Source organism: Drosophila tropicalis, unplaced genomic scaffold, assembly GCF_018151085.1.
Source record: "Drosophila tropicalis isolate 14030-0801.00 unplaced genomic scaffold, ASM1815108v1 contig_158, whole genome shotgun sequence".
NCBI classification, from domain to species: Eukaryota; Metazoa; Arthropoda; class Insecta; order Diptera; family Drosophilidae; genus Drosophila; species Drosophila tropicalis.
Window position 1 is genome coordinate 1 of NW_027172602.1, and position 14,509 is coordinate 14,509.

The 14,509-nt window shown below is 35.1% G+C and overlaps 2 protein-coding genes across 3 annotated transcripts; one reads left to right on the plus strand and one right to left on the minus strand.

Annotated features, from left to right (window-relative positions):
• Positions 1 to 2,297: 2,297 nt before the first annotated feature.
• On the plus strand, positions 2,298 to 11,403 carry schlank (ceramide synthase schlank). Of its 2 annotated transcripts, none has more exons than XM_068302939.1 (6): positions 2,298 to 3,241; positions 9,225 to 9,345; positions 9,432 to 9,653; positions 9,724 to 10,061; positions 10,139 to 10,292; positions 10,593 to 11,403. In XM_068302939.1, exons 1-6 carry the CDS (start codon positions 3,057 to 3,059, stop codon positions 10,809 to 10,811), a joined length of 1,239 nt encoding a protein of 412 aa, XP_068159040.1. In that variant the 5' UTR covers positions 2,298 to 3,056; the 3' UTR covers positions 10,812 to 11,403. The 2 variants fall into 2 exon arrangements, with proteins under 2 accessions (XP_068159040.1, XP_068159041.1); XM_068302940.1 differs by having other exon boundaries at positions 2,299 to 3,241; positions 10,139 to 10,283.
• A 581-nt stretch (positions 11,404 to 11,984) lies between these two features.
• Positions 11,985 to 14,413, minus strand: Pp4-19C (protein phosphatase 19C). Its single transcript, XM_068302492.1, has 3 exons — positions 14,258 to 14,413; positions 13,115 to 14,068; positions 11,985 to 13,050 (listed from the first exon to the last, which is right to left on the minus strand). Exons 2-3 carry the CDS (start codon positions 13,906 to 13,908, stop codon positions 12,921 to 12,923), a joined length of 924 nt encoding a protein of 307 aa, XP_068158593.1. The 5' UTR covers positions 13,909 to 14,068; positions 14,258 to 14,413; the 3' UTR covers positions 11,985 to 12,920.
• Between the last annotated feature and the right edge of the window lie 96 nt (positions 14,414 to 14,509).

Sequence of the window (14,509 nt, forward strand, 5' to 3'; positions counted from 1 at the left end):
CGCTTCAGTTCGCTAGGTTCATAAATATCAAAAATTGTCTTTTTCGACACTTTCTTTTTGAGCGATTTCTTCTTTTTCGCTGCTCGCACTTCATCGGCACCCATAAGATCCTCATCGTATTCATCCCCTTCCGAGTCATCTTCATATTCATCCTCTTCGTATTTGGAGAAATCATCAAAATCAAAGTCAACGCCAAAAATATCTTGACCTTCCTGAAGGGAACTGTGGAAGATATTTAAGAGAATTTTAATATTTTAATTCGTATAAATCGAACATTAAATTCCTTGTAAGTTTTATTTTTTTTTTTTTTTTTTTTAATGTTTTCTACTTACGCATCGGTGAATATGGGACGACGTTTCTTTTTCTTCTCTGCTATGGGGCGACCGTTGTCATCTACTATAAAATCATCTGCATCTGATTCAGAGTCCTCGTCATCATAGGCATCAGCCTCACGAGGACTACGCTCACTGCGACGCTCGACACTCTATTAGAAAAGAATTATTATATATTTTTGATATGCCTTTTTTAAAAACTTTCGAGCTTGCCTCATCGTTCTCATCAAACAACTGTTCAGCAATTTGTTCCCGTGCCAATCCTTCATCTACATGCTGTTCTTCGCCGTCGCTTTCGTTATCATGAATCCGTCTTAGGCGTTTGAAGCGTTTCTATATAAATTGAGATGCATAGGAAAATGGAAAATTTTCACAAATCTGATAGCAATGATACTACTTACACGTCTTTCAACCTTAACGCCTAAATTCTCTTCAATCAAATCATAGTCATCGTCTTCGAGCCGATCATCGAGATCATCATCTTCATGTTTTTTACGCTTTTTACCGCTACCACCTCCCCCACCTTCATCGCCGCCACTTCCCGTATCCGAGTCATTCTCGCTAGCATCGTCCTCAATGGGATTGTCATCAATTAAATCTTTAAGCTCCTCGCGCAAACGCTCATCATCGTCTGCAAAATGAAATGAAAAATTATACAAATATTGATTTTGGCGGCAAACTATTAAAGTAGCAAAAAACAAACAAATAAAAGAACCAGTGCTTTATGTTCCTATTGACAATTTAGTACACTCAAATGGCATTTGATAATATATCTGATTGGTATAGGATATTAGCAGATCAATTAAAAATGCTTTCGTCTAGCTACTTTATGTCTATCAAGTGCTAACAAATACATATAGCTGGAAGTTAGACTTTTAAGCCGAAACGTCTGACAAATGAGTTATGACACTCCTAAAATTATAATTCATAAGGCTTGTTTCAATATCAAAGACTTAAATATAAACTACACGATGGTCCATGTATCTTTTCTTCATTGTTACTACACATTTGATAGTCTAGTAGATATAGAAATGAGTTATAATAAATAAAGACGTTTTGGTGTTTTTTTTTTTTTTTTTGTGTGTTTGTTGTAAGTTCATTTTCTAGTCTTGTAAAAATTTGCCGTGCAGCAGAGATAAAAACACATAACCTCAAAGAATGTAAACAACTAACAAGTAAAATAATGTAGACAATTAAAGGCGGCTCTTTGATAAACAATTCGTTTGCGATTCGCGCCTTTTTCAGCCACAAATTGTTTCTTGATGAAAAGGGACGGGAACGGGGGCGAAAAGGGTTTGGGGATTACATATTTCACAATGTTGTTTGTCATTAAGGCGGCTGCTGCTGCTACTTGAACAAAACACACACCTTCCTCTTCCTCGCTGCTATCCGAAACGGCCTTTAGCTTTTTTAATTTTTTGCGCTCATGGACATCCAATTCCTCTTCCTCCTGCAAAGAGTAATAACAAACATTAATGAAAAATTATAAAGAAAAATATACAATACCAACACAAAACACCCACGCATTCACACATACGCTCACACGCACGCACCCACACAAACACAAGCTAGCAGCATGCACCACGCAAAATATTCGCACTAACAAATAAAAATCCATCCAAAATGGCTTTACCTCAGATTCTTCGGCTTCGGAGTCCAGAAATTCGGCCATTGTAATAAATTAAATAATTAAACTATAGGCTTAAAAACGAATTTAACTAAAATTAATACACAATAAACGTTGCTTGCAGTGTCACCAGTGTTGCCAGAAGCTAAATCGCGCTTTCCCCGGGCTATGGCAGCACCGTATTATTTTGCCACAGTGGCTAAAAAAAAACGATAGTCCATAAAATACCTATCGAGAAAATACCACTATATCCGATAATCGATATATTCGATAGTCGCTCTGCTCGATAAGTGCGATGACAGTTTAACTATCGCACTCTACCAGTGACATCGATGGAACGCCCAGCTCTACTTTGCTGCGCTGCCGGAAGAACGTGCGCGCGGTTTTAATAGTTTTATGTGTGTCTAGCATATTTAACACATATATATGTATAGTATATATATACATATATACAGCAAAAATATACGTATAGTTAATAATTCTTAGTCGTTAAGTTAATACGCCAGAAACGCGGCAATAGCTACCAGAATTAGACATAGCGAATCTTACATAGAAAATTTCCAGTTCTAAATTTTCAAGTGTATTTATAAATTAGTTTTTTCCTTTTTTTTTCTTGTTTAATACAAAAAAGAACTCTTTCGGCGGTACGTTGTTTATGATTATTTATTTTTTTTCGCAAATGTGCTTGGTGTGTGAGAGTGTGTGAACTAATTGTTGATGCCTGCTACCGCTGTTCCATTGCAACAAACAAAAAAAAACGAAAAGAGAATGAATTATTAGACATAAATATGTGCATATGACGGCAACAACAGAAAAAAGTAAAGGCAACAATTTGTGTGTTTTATATACATGTATGTGAATTTTGAAACGAAGCAAGCCGCCACCTTAAATCGAAATTTCGTGCAACGATAAAACAGAATACAAAAAACACAAGCTGCCCCGTTAAAGTGGAAGCCGAAGAGGAAGCAGGAAGCAAGTAGAAACCAAAAAGTCAAAAAAACTGAAGTCAATAAAAAGTAACCCCAATTAGAGACCCCCGCAACACCCCCACAACAATCCAATCTAACACCCTCTCCCCCATCACCACCACCATCATCATGGATTTAATCAATAAGTTTAGCAATGCATTTTGGAGTACGCACGTTTGGCTCCCGCCAAATACAACCTGGGCGGATATAGCGCCTGGTTCACGTCCCGATGTTGTTCATGCAAATTATAAGGATCTGATATGGCCGATACCGCTGGCCGCTGTTGTCATGCTGGTCCGTTATACACTAGAGCGGTAAGTTTATGCAAAAAGAATAAACAAACCAAATGAACGCCAAGTGATCGGGAGGGTTAAAAATAAGAGAGTTAGAGCGAAAGAGGTCACCTCCTTTTCCTTTGGTCTCGACAGAAATTAAGGGCGAAAGTAAGAGAGAGAGAAAGAGAGAGCAGCATATTGCAATTCATTACAATTAAAGCTTATTTCAGTTTTACTGTTAATTTTCATTGACACACCCACACACATTTTCACACACACACACACATGCAATACAATGGCGTGCCTTTGCCATATATGTACAATGTACAGTAAACTCTGAGTGTTAACTTTTATGCATCTGTTTTTTTTTTTTCAAACATAACCTCACGTGGAAACGCCCAACAATTTTATGTCGTGCTGTGTGAGTTTGTGTGTGTGTGTATGAATGGGCCTGCGTCTTTGTATGTATGTGTGAGGCAAGCCGCAACTTTAAGTTTTCCCTTGGCTTCATTAGAACTAGAAATCCGAGCAGTTCGGCACCTATAGTTTTCTCACTAACTGTTTAGTTAAACGAAAGAAAAAAAAACAATGAAACATCAAAATTTGTTTATAAAACGCCGCATAACCCCCGGCATAAGAGCACACACACTCATACATAAACACCCTTGCCACAATGCACCTTCATACACACATATTTATATTGATGTTAGTATGTACATATGTATATGTACATTTGTATGTATGTGTGTCTATGTTTATGCACAGTGTCTTAAAGCCGAAGGATAATGTAAACTGATATTTATCAATTAAAAAATTGTATAAAAGGGATTCAAACTGAACTTTATTTAAAATAAATTTTACCTTGGGCCAATTCTCGTATGATCCTCGTAATAATCATCATCTTGTAATATTTCAGAGTATTCATTCGAATTAAATATTCAAGATCAACCATTGAATTTTGATTGAGAGATTGTGATGGAGAAACATTGGAAATTATATTTTTTTGATACAAATAACTAAATTAGCCAAGTTAACTATGTTGACTATATATATTTTTGAAATAAATTAAATTTATTTCTATTGCAAACTTTGAGTGTTGTGTTTTTCGTTTTTTGCATTTTTTTTACCATTTTGTATTAATGTGCATAAGATCATTATTTGGGGCATTAATCGGCCAATTAACCTGTACCTTGTTATTATTTTTGGTTTTTTTTAATATGTTCCTACATATTTGTTATGTGTATATGTGTGTTTGTAGGTAATGGAATTTTGTGAAATTGTATTTGCATGTAAAAAAAACATCACTAAACCACCTGCTTGCCAGCCGGCTAATTGTTCTATGTATTTGCTTGCATAGTGTTGGTAAAGTCAGTTTATTTTTACGAATTTCTCAGTTGCGTTTTCGAATGCAAAGATTTGGAAAGCTTTTTAAAAATGAGAATCAACATTTTTAAACATGCAACTTTTAAATTTCAAAACTATGTACATATGTTGAACGGTCGAATTTAAAACGCCAACACACACACACGCAGGTATAATAAAACTAAATGCTTTATTTGTGTTTCTTTTTTGTTTCTCATGGCTGTCCAGTCTAATGTGGTGGTATGAGGTCTCTGATACCTGGTCTCTTCTTAAACGAGAATTGCCTTTCAGGGTCAACAGATTTTTGTGATATATGTATATATTTTTTTTTTTTGTGTTTGTTACTCTTTTCTACAAATGTATGAATGCATGTGTTTGTGTGTACGTATGTATATGTACACATGTATATCGAAATATTTAAATGGCAAATGTCATCAGACTTGCGACTCCAAAAAAAAAAATAATAAAACACAAACGCCTTGAGCAAGAAATAGTGCAAATGTATTGTGTGTGTGAGTGTGTGTCGTGTATGTATTCACATAAAATGCTGATAAGATTTGCCAACTAAAGATTTACGTATAAAATATGTTGATAATGCTATCTTTCAATTGCTTTATGGCAAAGCTACATAACCAAAGTGTCCCAGTGTAATCGTCTGTCTGTGTGTGTGTGAGTGAGTCAGGTCCCCCCAGTCAGTTATGAGTCAGCAGGCATTACCCAGCACTGCCAAACGGATGACTTCTTCCTCTTCTTCGTTTTCTATATATGTAAAAGTTTTCCAAATAACTGTATTTGTATATACAGTGAAACATTCTTAGGTCAAACCGCGGGCAGTTGTCCTTAATGATGTTCGAGCAAAAATGGCCAAAGTTGTGGAAGAAGTAGAGGCCAAAGGGTGTGGGAGGTGGGGGCGGCTTTTGCGATAAAATTTCAAGTTAATTATTAAATGGCCCTCCACGCACTCGCACACACACACACAGCTCACACACATTCATACATACACACGAACTCACACACAAACACTTCTAATCTCATTTTATCGGCCAACTGGGTTAGTCTGCTCTAGATTGGCAATTGAAATTTCCAAGAAGAAAAACAAAAAAGTTCCATTTTTTTCCAAATACACATACAATACAAATTCTAAACTCGTTTTTGTGAGCTATTTTTTTACCCTAACCCATTGCCTGCTTTAGCATTTTGTTGTTTTTCTTCTAATTCTTCTTCTCGGCCATTTGGTTAAAAACGATTGCCCAATGGCCAAAACGCACGTGCTTTACGTTGCTACCAAAACGATTGCCGTCATATGAGGGGATGGGGGGAACTGGAAGGATGGAATGAGGCGCAAAGTGAAGCAAATGATTGTGGTGGAGCAATGGGGGGTTAAATGCTTCTCAATTAACACTTGATATTTATGTAGAGAAGAAAAAAATGTATATATAAATACATACACAGGCATACATATGTGAAATTAACCATATTATTTAAGAACTTTGAGTTTTGAAACTATTTTCAATAGGTCACACAACCATACATCTTTAATTTTGAATACCGTTGTAAATTTTTTCATCTCTTTTTATTTCATTTTTTCTTTATATGAAAAAAAAAGTCTCATTATAATGATATACTCCCAAGAATTATTGGCAGTTTGATTGGAAGTCAGTTGGCTATATAGTCCTTACCAATAACTAAGTTTCCTGTCTATAATGTCTTAATAACTTGATGTAACTTGGGTTCTATTTATCCTATCTTATTGAAATTTGGGGATATAATTAAGAAATCTATATTCTATATATTATTTTAAAATTATACTCCAACTCGATCGATTTTTAGTATAGCACTTAATGATATAGTGGCCCGATTTGGATGATTTTCATAGTTTATCTCACACCGGTTATATATGTATATAGTTTTTGGTCTCTCCTTTGTCTTCCTTTATGCGTCACAAAACTTCTGACCAATTTTATTAAAAACAAGAAAACTTAAAAAAATTTACTTGAACTTTTTTTATTCAAGATCAGTTCTTAAAGAGTTAAATAATCTGACTTGTTTGTACATACATATGTACATTTTCATCCAACGCAAGTTCCATGTAGATAAATATAGTCAAAATAATCAGCGATGATTAATTTCGCGTGCCTCGTATAGAATTTTGATACTTGAAGCATTCAAAAGCATTGTTTTTTGTTTTTTCTTTGTTTTTTAAGTTCTCAGAATGAAATGTGAAATGAATGACTCATAAGCAACATTTTAGAGCAGCCGGCCTAGACAATATTTTTACCATTTGGATCATGGTATTAGTAACCATCAATCCATCTATTCATCCATCTGCCAATCGTGTGTGCAATTGTCGTCGCAGCCGCATTGGCGTGTTGAATTATCATCAACAAGCGAAAATAATTCCCCCAAACAACATACGACACGAATTATATATATATATATATATTATATATAGTATAGTATATACGTATACATACATATATATGTTCAAGTGCTACTGATAACAGACCACAAAATAAATGACAAATACAAGTCGTTGGCATTTTGGACGTGGTCTGTACATTGCACCAAAAAAAAAAAAAAAAAAACCAACGACAACAACAACAACAAACTACAAGAAAATGTGCACAATTACCGAATTAAATATAATTATTCTAAATAATAGCAAAGGTTTTTTTTTTAGTTGCATCAGTTTATCGACATGAAAATTAAATGCACGATCAACAAATTATGGAAGTGCACTCTAGGTAAAAAGACACACGACATAATCTGAGAATGAATGCAACTATATAGCGTGCCTATAGCCCTAAATCGTGTGAATTTTGTAAACAAAACAATTTTGAGTATATACACTTAAAATACATTAAATCAAAAGTCTAGATACGTATGTATAAAAATGTTTATAACTTCAATTAAAATGTTAAGGTCGTATTATCCTAAGATAGGAGAGAGAACAATGCTCAGCAGAAGCCAGTTACACTTAAAGTAGTTGGGAATTACAATAACAAATTGCATATAAACAGAATATCAATAGAACACTTAGTAGAAAGTAACTTAAACCAGTTGGGAGTTACAATAACCAATAAACAGAATTTCCATAGAAAAAGCAATACAGAAAGTGGGAAAGAAAAATAGTAGCAGTTGCTCAAACTACTCAAATACATAGCATATTGGGTTGCAAATTTCTCAGTATTGTCCAAGAATAAAAAGGGCCAAAAAGAGATTGCTACAGAACTAGCAAGTTACGCTGAAACTATGTATAATCACGATCCATAGTATTTGAGATTTCAGTTTAATTAAAACCTAATAAAAATTGAGATTTTTGGGATCGAAAAAAATGAAGTGTTGGAGCATTAGTTCATTCCCTATGTATTTATGTACATACATGCATATGTTTACGGTAGGGGTGGGGGTTGCAAGTTTTTGAGAAAATATTTCCATAAATTGAATATTTATTAAAATTTAGGTGTGCGTGTGGTTGGTTGCTTGGCTTGGGTCTGTCTGTCTCTGACGTAAAATGAAAGTAAAAATCGATCATAAAACTCAACTTCCATTTTACGTCATTGGATATTGACATTAGGGGCGGGCAGTTAAAGTTCATAAATTCAATATATTTTTCTATACCCAGCAATAATTAATTTATAAAAAGAAAAGAAAAAGCAAGGGAAGAGGGCAAGGGAGATGTACTTTTTTTTGGGGTGCGTTTCTATTCTAATTGAAAATTGAAGCATTTATTATTAATTTAAAGAATTACTTGTGACACCAAATGCGGGTCCAGCAAGACTTGAATGAATCTGGCAAAACCAATTGAGATTTAATGGGTCATGGAGGAGGGAAGTCGGTATCTTTAGTCTAAGCATTGGTTTTTCTCTCTTTCCCTAAATCAAGTCTGCTGCTTGAACTTGAACTTAAACTTGAGAAAACACATGTGTCCCCAATATATTATTTATTCCGGGAACATCTATTTAATATTCAAAAAGCTACTTAAGGAAGCCTCCAGCCAGACCCTACCTCTAGTAGGTGCTATCTACCACCAGATCCACACACTGTAAGCGTCTCGTATGTTGGGTATAACCATATATGTTTTAATTAACGAATTAACTTCCGAAAATAAAAATCAAACAATACGCCATTGTCCATCTATTGAATGGGAACTGTTGGGTTTTGCTGCCTAATTATGTATGTAGACGGAGGCTTTAGACCTTTATTTTACATGCCTCACACGTGCCGCACCGCAGCCGAGAAGTAGAAACAGAGAGAGATAGGTCTAGATAGAATTTCAATTTAGAACCAAAAGCAAAAACAAAAAATATCCGCATTCCGCATATATATGTAGGTATGTTTTGCCTATTTGAGTGATATTTATATCTTTTAGGAACTTTTTAATCTTTCGATCGATAAAAATCGAATGAAATTTTAATCAACTATGATGCAAAATAATCAAAAAACCATCATGACTTGAAAAATATCTATAGAGAGAGAGAGAGAGAGGAGAGCACTTGGTTTTATAGTCCAAAATGTGCCAAGGTCGTAAAGTGTTATCAGAAATATGATTAAACGATCTGCTTGCTGCCTGTGGCTCACTTAATCACCTGCTCACATGGTTTTTTCTTTTTCTGCCAACAATTTGAACAATTCATTTCATATCTGTCTTTTTTTTTAGCTTTTGGATATCACCAATTGGCAAGTCATTGGGTATTCGAAGCTCCAGACCCAAAAAAGCAGCAAATGTTCCTATATTAGAGGCGGCATATGCCAAATCATCGCGATTGGATAATAAACGGGTAAGAACTCTCATATTCTCTGTCTCTCTCTAGAGATCGATCGATAAAAAAGGACTTGTAATTATAATTGTATACTTTCTTTGTAGCTGGCTCCGCTGTCCAAACAAACGGAATTAACTGAACGTCAAATTGAACGCTGGTGGCGTTTACGTCGTGCCCAGGATAAGCCATCGACATTGGTCAAATTCTGTGAGAATACTTGGCGCTGTATATACTATCTATATAGCTTTATATTCGGTGTCATTGTCCTATGGGATAAGCCTTGGTTCTGGGATGTCAAAAGCTGCTGGTATGGTTATCCCCATCAGGTAAAAATCACACACATACACACAGAAATAATGGAATAATATTTTTTTATTTCAATTTCTATTTATACAGTCAGTCAGCAATGATATCTGGTGGTATTACATGATATCTATGTCATTCTATTGGTCATTGACTGGTACCCAATTCTTTGATGTGAAGCGAAAGGATTTCTGGCAAATGTTTATTCATCATATGGTTACCCTATTGTTAATGTCTCTTAGTTGGGTATGCAATTTGCATCGTGTTGGTTCCCTTGTACTTGTGGTGCACGATTGCGCTGATATATTCTTGGAGGCAGCAAAATTAACCAAATATGCCAATTATCAAAAATTATGTGATGCCATATTTGCGATATTCACAGTGGTATGGATAGTCACACGTTTGGGTTTCTATCCACGGATTATTTACAGGTGAGAATCATAAATTTTGGATTTTAAATAGAATTAAATCGAATTGTTCTCCTTTTCTCTCTCTCTCTCTGTGATAGTTCATCTGTGGAGGCACCACGCATTCTGCCCATGTTCCCAGCCTATTATATATTCAATTCATTGCTTTTAATGCTATTGGTGCTGCACGTGATCTGGACATATATGATTCTAAAAATTGTTGTTGACTCTCTGCAAAAGGGTCTGGTATGTTTGGTACGGACAAAGTTGTTTGTTGTCATATAAATTGATGTTCTTGTTGCTATTGCTTGTTGCGCTAAAAATTAATCAGCATGTGCACTAAAGGAAAATCTTCAGTTCATTTACTAATATCTTTATTTAATGATGGGAAAGTCTTCTCGATTGTCAGCTTAACATGAATAATTGTAAATATCGCAGCAACTTTGTAACTTGGCCTAAAAGGGCAACAACAACTGAAATCCGATATTTCATATATATATACTTATATATTGTTATTATCATTATTAAAATTCATATATATTCTTTTTCCAACAGATGTCTGGTGATATACGTTCCAGTGATAGTGAGGATCTCACAGATAGTTCTGAGAATACAAAAGTTGCCAACGGCGGAACGGGGCGATCCAAGAATAAGGTAAACCCCACTCCAGCAGGAGGTGGAGGTGGTGGTGCTGGTGATGGTGGCGTCACACAGCGTAGGACCAACAATGGCAGCAATCATAGTAATACAACGACAACGACAGCGGCCAAATAAATGGGGACACGCCGCACCAAAAGAGAGAAGAAAAAAAAAATGAAAACAGGAGCGCAAGTAGTGGAACAAATAGCTCTAACCAGTAAATAAAAAACTAAAAAACAAGAAAAGAATAGCTACAAAAGAAAATGTGGAAAGCTTGATTGGGCAAGCCACTCATGAAAGGAAAATATGAAACCCAAACAAAAAAACAACAACACCAGCAACAACAACATCAAACCAAACCAGTTCAGAACGTTTTTATGTTAATTTTTAATTCTTTTTATTATAAAAAACAAAAAAATATATATAAAAAAATAAAAAAAAATATACAAATTCTGCTTTTTTTACGAATAAAAAAAAGAAGTGAAACAAAAAAAAAAAACCAACAATAACTAAAAACAACAAATTGAATAAATTAATGGAAAATTTTTTTGAAAGGTGCAACAAATTTTCTCCTTTGTATTGCAGTTAAAAATGTTGAAATTGTTTAAACTAAGTAAAATCAAAAAAAAAAAAAAGAATCAGTAATGGAAACCGTGAACAATGAGTGGGAGGCCTTCTCCAACCGCCCCCTTTTTATGGGAGGGAGCGGATCAAAACCAAAACCAAATTGAAATCATTTATGATTAAGTCGCTAATTAAAAGGCAAAACTCACACAAAGAACATTCAAATACAAATAATTGCAAATAAAAAAAAAATGAAATAAATTAAATTGCTATTGTAAATACTTGTACGTTTCCAATATTAAAAACTATATTAATAAAAAGTCCAATAACTCTTTAAATTTTATTATTTTTTTAAGGAGCCAAAAGCTTGAAACGAGTTTGGTGATCTACTCCAATACAATATTTTCTGGTCCAGGGGTCTATGGCTATGACTTGGATTAATTAGGCTAGAAGATAAATGGAATCGTCTTTCACTTTTTGTGCTGAAAGTGCTCACTTCATAAGAATCTATAAACAGAAACCCTAAACAAACCTTTGGATAGGTTCAATATGTATCACAATTCCTATGAAAAAGCTTGGAAGAAGCAGCATGACAAGTACATACATATCTGGCCCAACAACGTTTCAATGTTATAAGTAAACCGTAAAATTTCCATAGAAATTATTGTCCATATAGAAACAGAATATCCCAACTGGCGCCTGGCACGACATTCAGACTGGTTATTTAATACGAACAGCTTGCAATTGAATTGGAAATTTCATGTAACACATTTACATGGCCTAAAAATTATTGTTTATTGGTTTTTAATTTATATATGTATGTATATGCATGTATAATATATATTTTATTGTATATGTATGTGTGGGGGGGATTTGTTTTTGTTTTGAGGAGGGGAAGGATAAGGTGAAGTTGGTTATCTTACATCAAAGTCTTACTATTATAATTACTACAGATAAACTAAGAAAACTCTTAATTATTTAAAAAAAAAAATTATATTAGAGTTTTGTTAATTTATCTGTGATAATATTTTTTTGCTTACTGGCTCCTGAAAAATTTCAGCTCGCTTTTCTTCCCTTTACTCCTCCCTCTCTTTAATCTATATTTTTTTTCTTTTCTTTGTGTTTGCTATTCTAACTTAAAACTATGTATGTCTATTTTTTTTTGTTTTAGTTTTTAATTATCAACTAGATGATGCAATTTTCACGTACACAATTTAATTTCCCCGCTGAGAAAGATGGAGAATGGAAAAATAGAAAACATAAACTCATTTGACATGAAGTACGCTTTAAAAATTAGATTAGGGGAGAGGTGGGTAGGAGGGGGTGATAGCTGCAAGACCTGCAGATCCTCCAGGTATATATTGTTAGTAAATGTTTTTGTTGGCTGGCTCTCTCCCTAACTAAATACTACTCACTGACTTACATAATAAAATATGTGTAGCTTTAATTGATTCTCGATTCTCTTACAGTTATATGTTTATTATTATTATATATATATGTGTATGTAGTTGTATATGTATGTGAGAGTGTGGGTGTATGTATGTATGTATAGGCAGGCGGCAGTTTTTGAAGTTTTTCTAAGAAAACAAAAATGATCGTCAAGTGTTGGGCGAAAAAAATTTAAAGGGAAAGCATGAAAGGTTTTCTTTTTTTCTCTCATTATAGGAAGGATCTGCAATTTTAAAGGAAGTAATCCGCCTGAGGTTTTTTGGAAGGTATGCCCCGACTCTCTTGTGGGGCAGCTTCAAAGATGACAAAGTCACGATGCAGGTACTCGTTCAGTTCCAAAATGGCAGCCACATTGCCGCAACTAAGAATGGGTAACAACACTTTGTAATGCACTGAGGACATTTCATCAATCAATTTGTACTCACCGATAGCAATAGTTGGGTGCCGACCATACGGTCAGTACTGTCTCATTGAAATGCCATTTGAAGCCTTCCATAACCAATTGATGAGCACGACAAATCATATCAATTTCGTTTGTTCGATTGAATTGGGAAACGACATCCGAACCAAAGAGATAGCCAGCACCACGCGGTGATACACCCCAACCGGTTTGATCTTCCGGATCGCTCCAAAGTAAATCGCACATTGGTCCATCATGGGGTACCTCTTGCTTCCGATCAATGCTACGTATCTGATCCAAATACTGAATAGATGGCGATAGGCCTCCATGAACACAAAAAATCTTTCCATCGATGATGGCCGACAGGCTGAGGTAGTCAAAAATTTCAGTGCAATATCGCCACACCGCGGTTGATCCATATTTACGCAGGCACTCATCATAAAATCCATAGACTTGGGTAATTTGGCGAGATTCATGGTTGCCGCGAATCAAAGTAATACGATCCGGATAGCGTACTTTCAATGCCAATAAAAGTAGGAATGTCTCAACACTGTAATAGCCACGATCTACAAAATCACCCATAAATAGGTAATTCTTCTCTGGCACATCGCCGCCAACTTTGAATAGCTCCTTTAGATCATAGAACTGACCATGGATATCACCGCAAACGGTTACCGGCGAATCGACACGCTGCACATTGCCCTCCTCGACAAGGATTTCACGTGCCTTTGCACACAAAGCCTTGACTTCGTTTTCTTTAATGATTTCACAACGTTTTAGTTGCTCAATTTGGCGATCTAAATCGCTATAGTCCGACATGGTTTGTTATTAATGAGGGACTTGAAAGGGACCGGGGGGATGGATTTCGGGAGATTTAAACGACAGGCTGGCAGGCTGCCACTGGATGTAGGAGACGAAGATGAATGAAAACAAAAGAAATAACCTAGCTCGGTTTTATTGCTAATAGTGCTTAGCCAGCCTGAAACAGAAAACCAAATCAAATTAATATACACTGATATAAAAAAAATTGTTGTTTGTGTTGGTTGTGTGTGTGTGTGCAGCTTGTCGCTGACCGCTTTGCCGCGCGCGCCTCTTGATAGCCGCTTCTGGCTTCATCCAAAACACACACAGCTCCGGTTTCACATATTAGTTAAAAATTGAAACTTACTTAAAGCGATTTCAGGCTTCACAATATCAACAATCCGTTAGCTCTTTGGGTTATTTATAAAACAGACGGTTGAAATAAAAAACTCCTAACTTTTCTTTCTTTCGTGCAAAAAGAAAATAAAAATCCCAAATAATGAGTGACCGTAGCAACAAACAAAAGGTGCAAGTAAAAAAATACTAAATATTGCAATTAGAGATGGGCTCTTTCAACATGAAAAAAATTAATATGGACTAAATGGAAATTAAATTATTG

Excerpts from the sequence above, each read along its gene's own strand:
- Pp4-19C (XM_068302492.1), bottom strand. The coding sequence starts at position 13,908 with ATGTCGGACTATAGCGATTTAGATCGCCAAATTGAGCAACTAAAACGT. Across the intron at positions 13,051-13,114 it reads GCACCCAACTATTGCTATCG|TTGCGGCAATGTGGCTGCCA; the intron begins GTGAGTACAAAT and ends ACCCATTCTTAG.
- schlank (XM_068302939.1), top strand. The coding sequence starts at position 3,057 with ATGGATTTAATCAATAAGTTTAGCAATGCATTTTGGAGTACGCACGTT. Across the intron at positions 3,242-9,224 it reads GTCCGTTATACACTAGAGCG|CTTTTGGATATCACCAATTG; the intron begins GTAAGTTTATGC and ends CTTTTTTTTTAG. Across the intron at positions 10,062-10,138 it reads TATCCACGGATTATTTACAG|TTCATCTGTGGAGGCACCAC; the intron begins GTGAGAATCATA and ends TCTCTGTGATAG.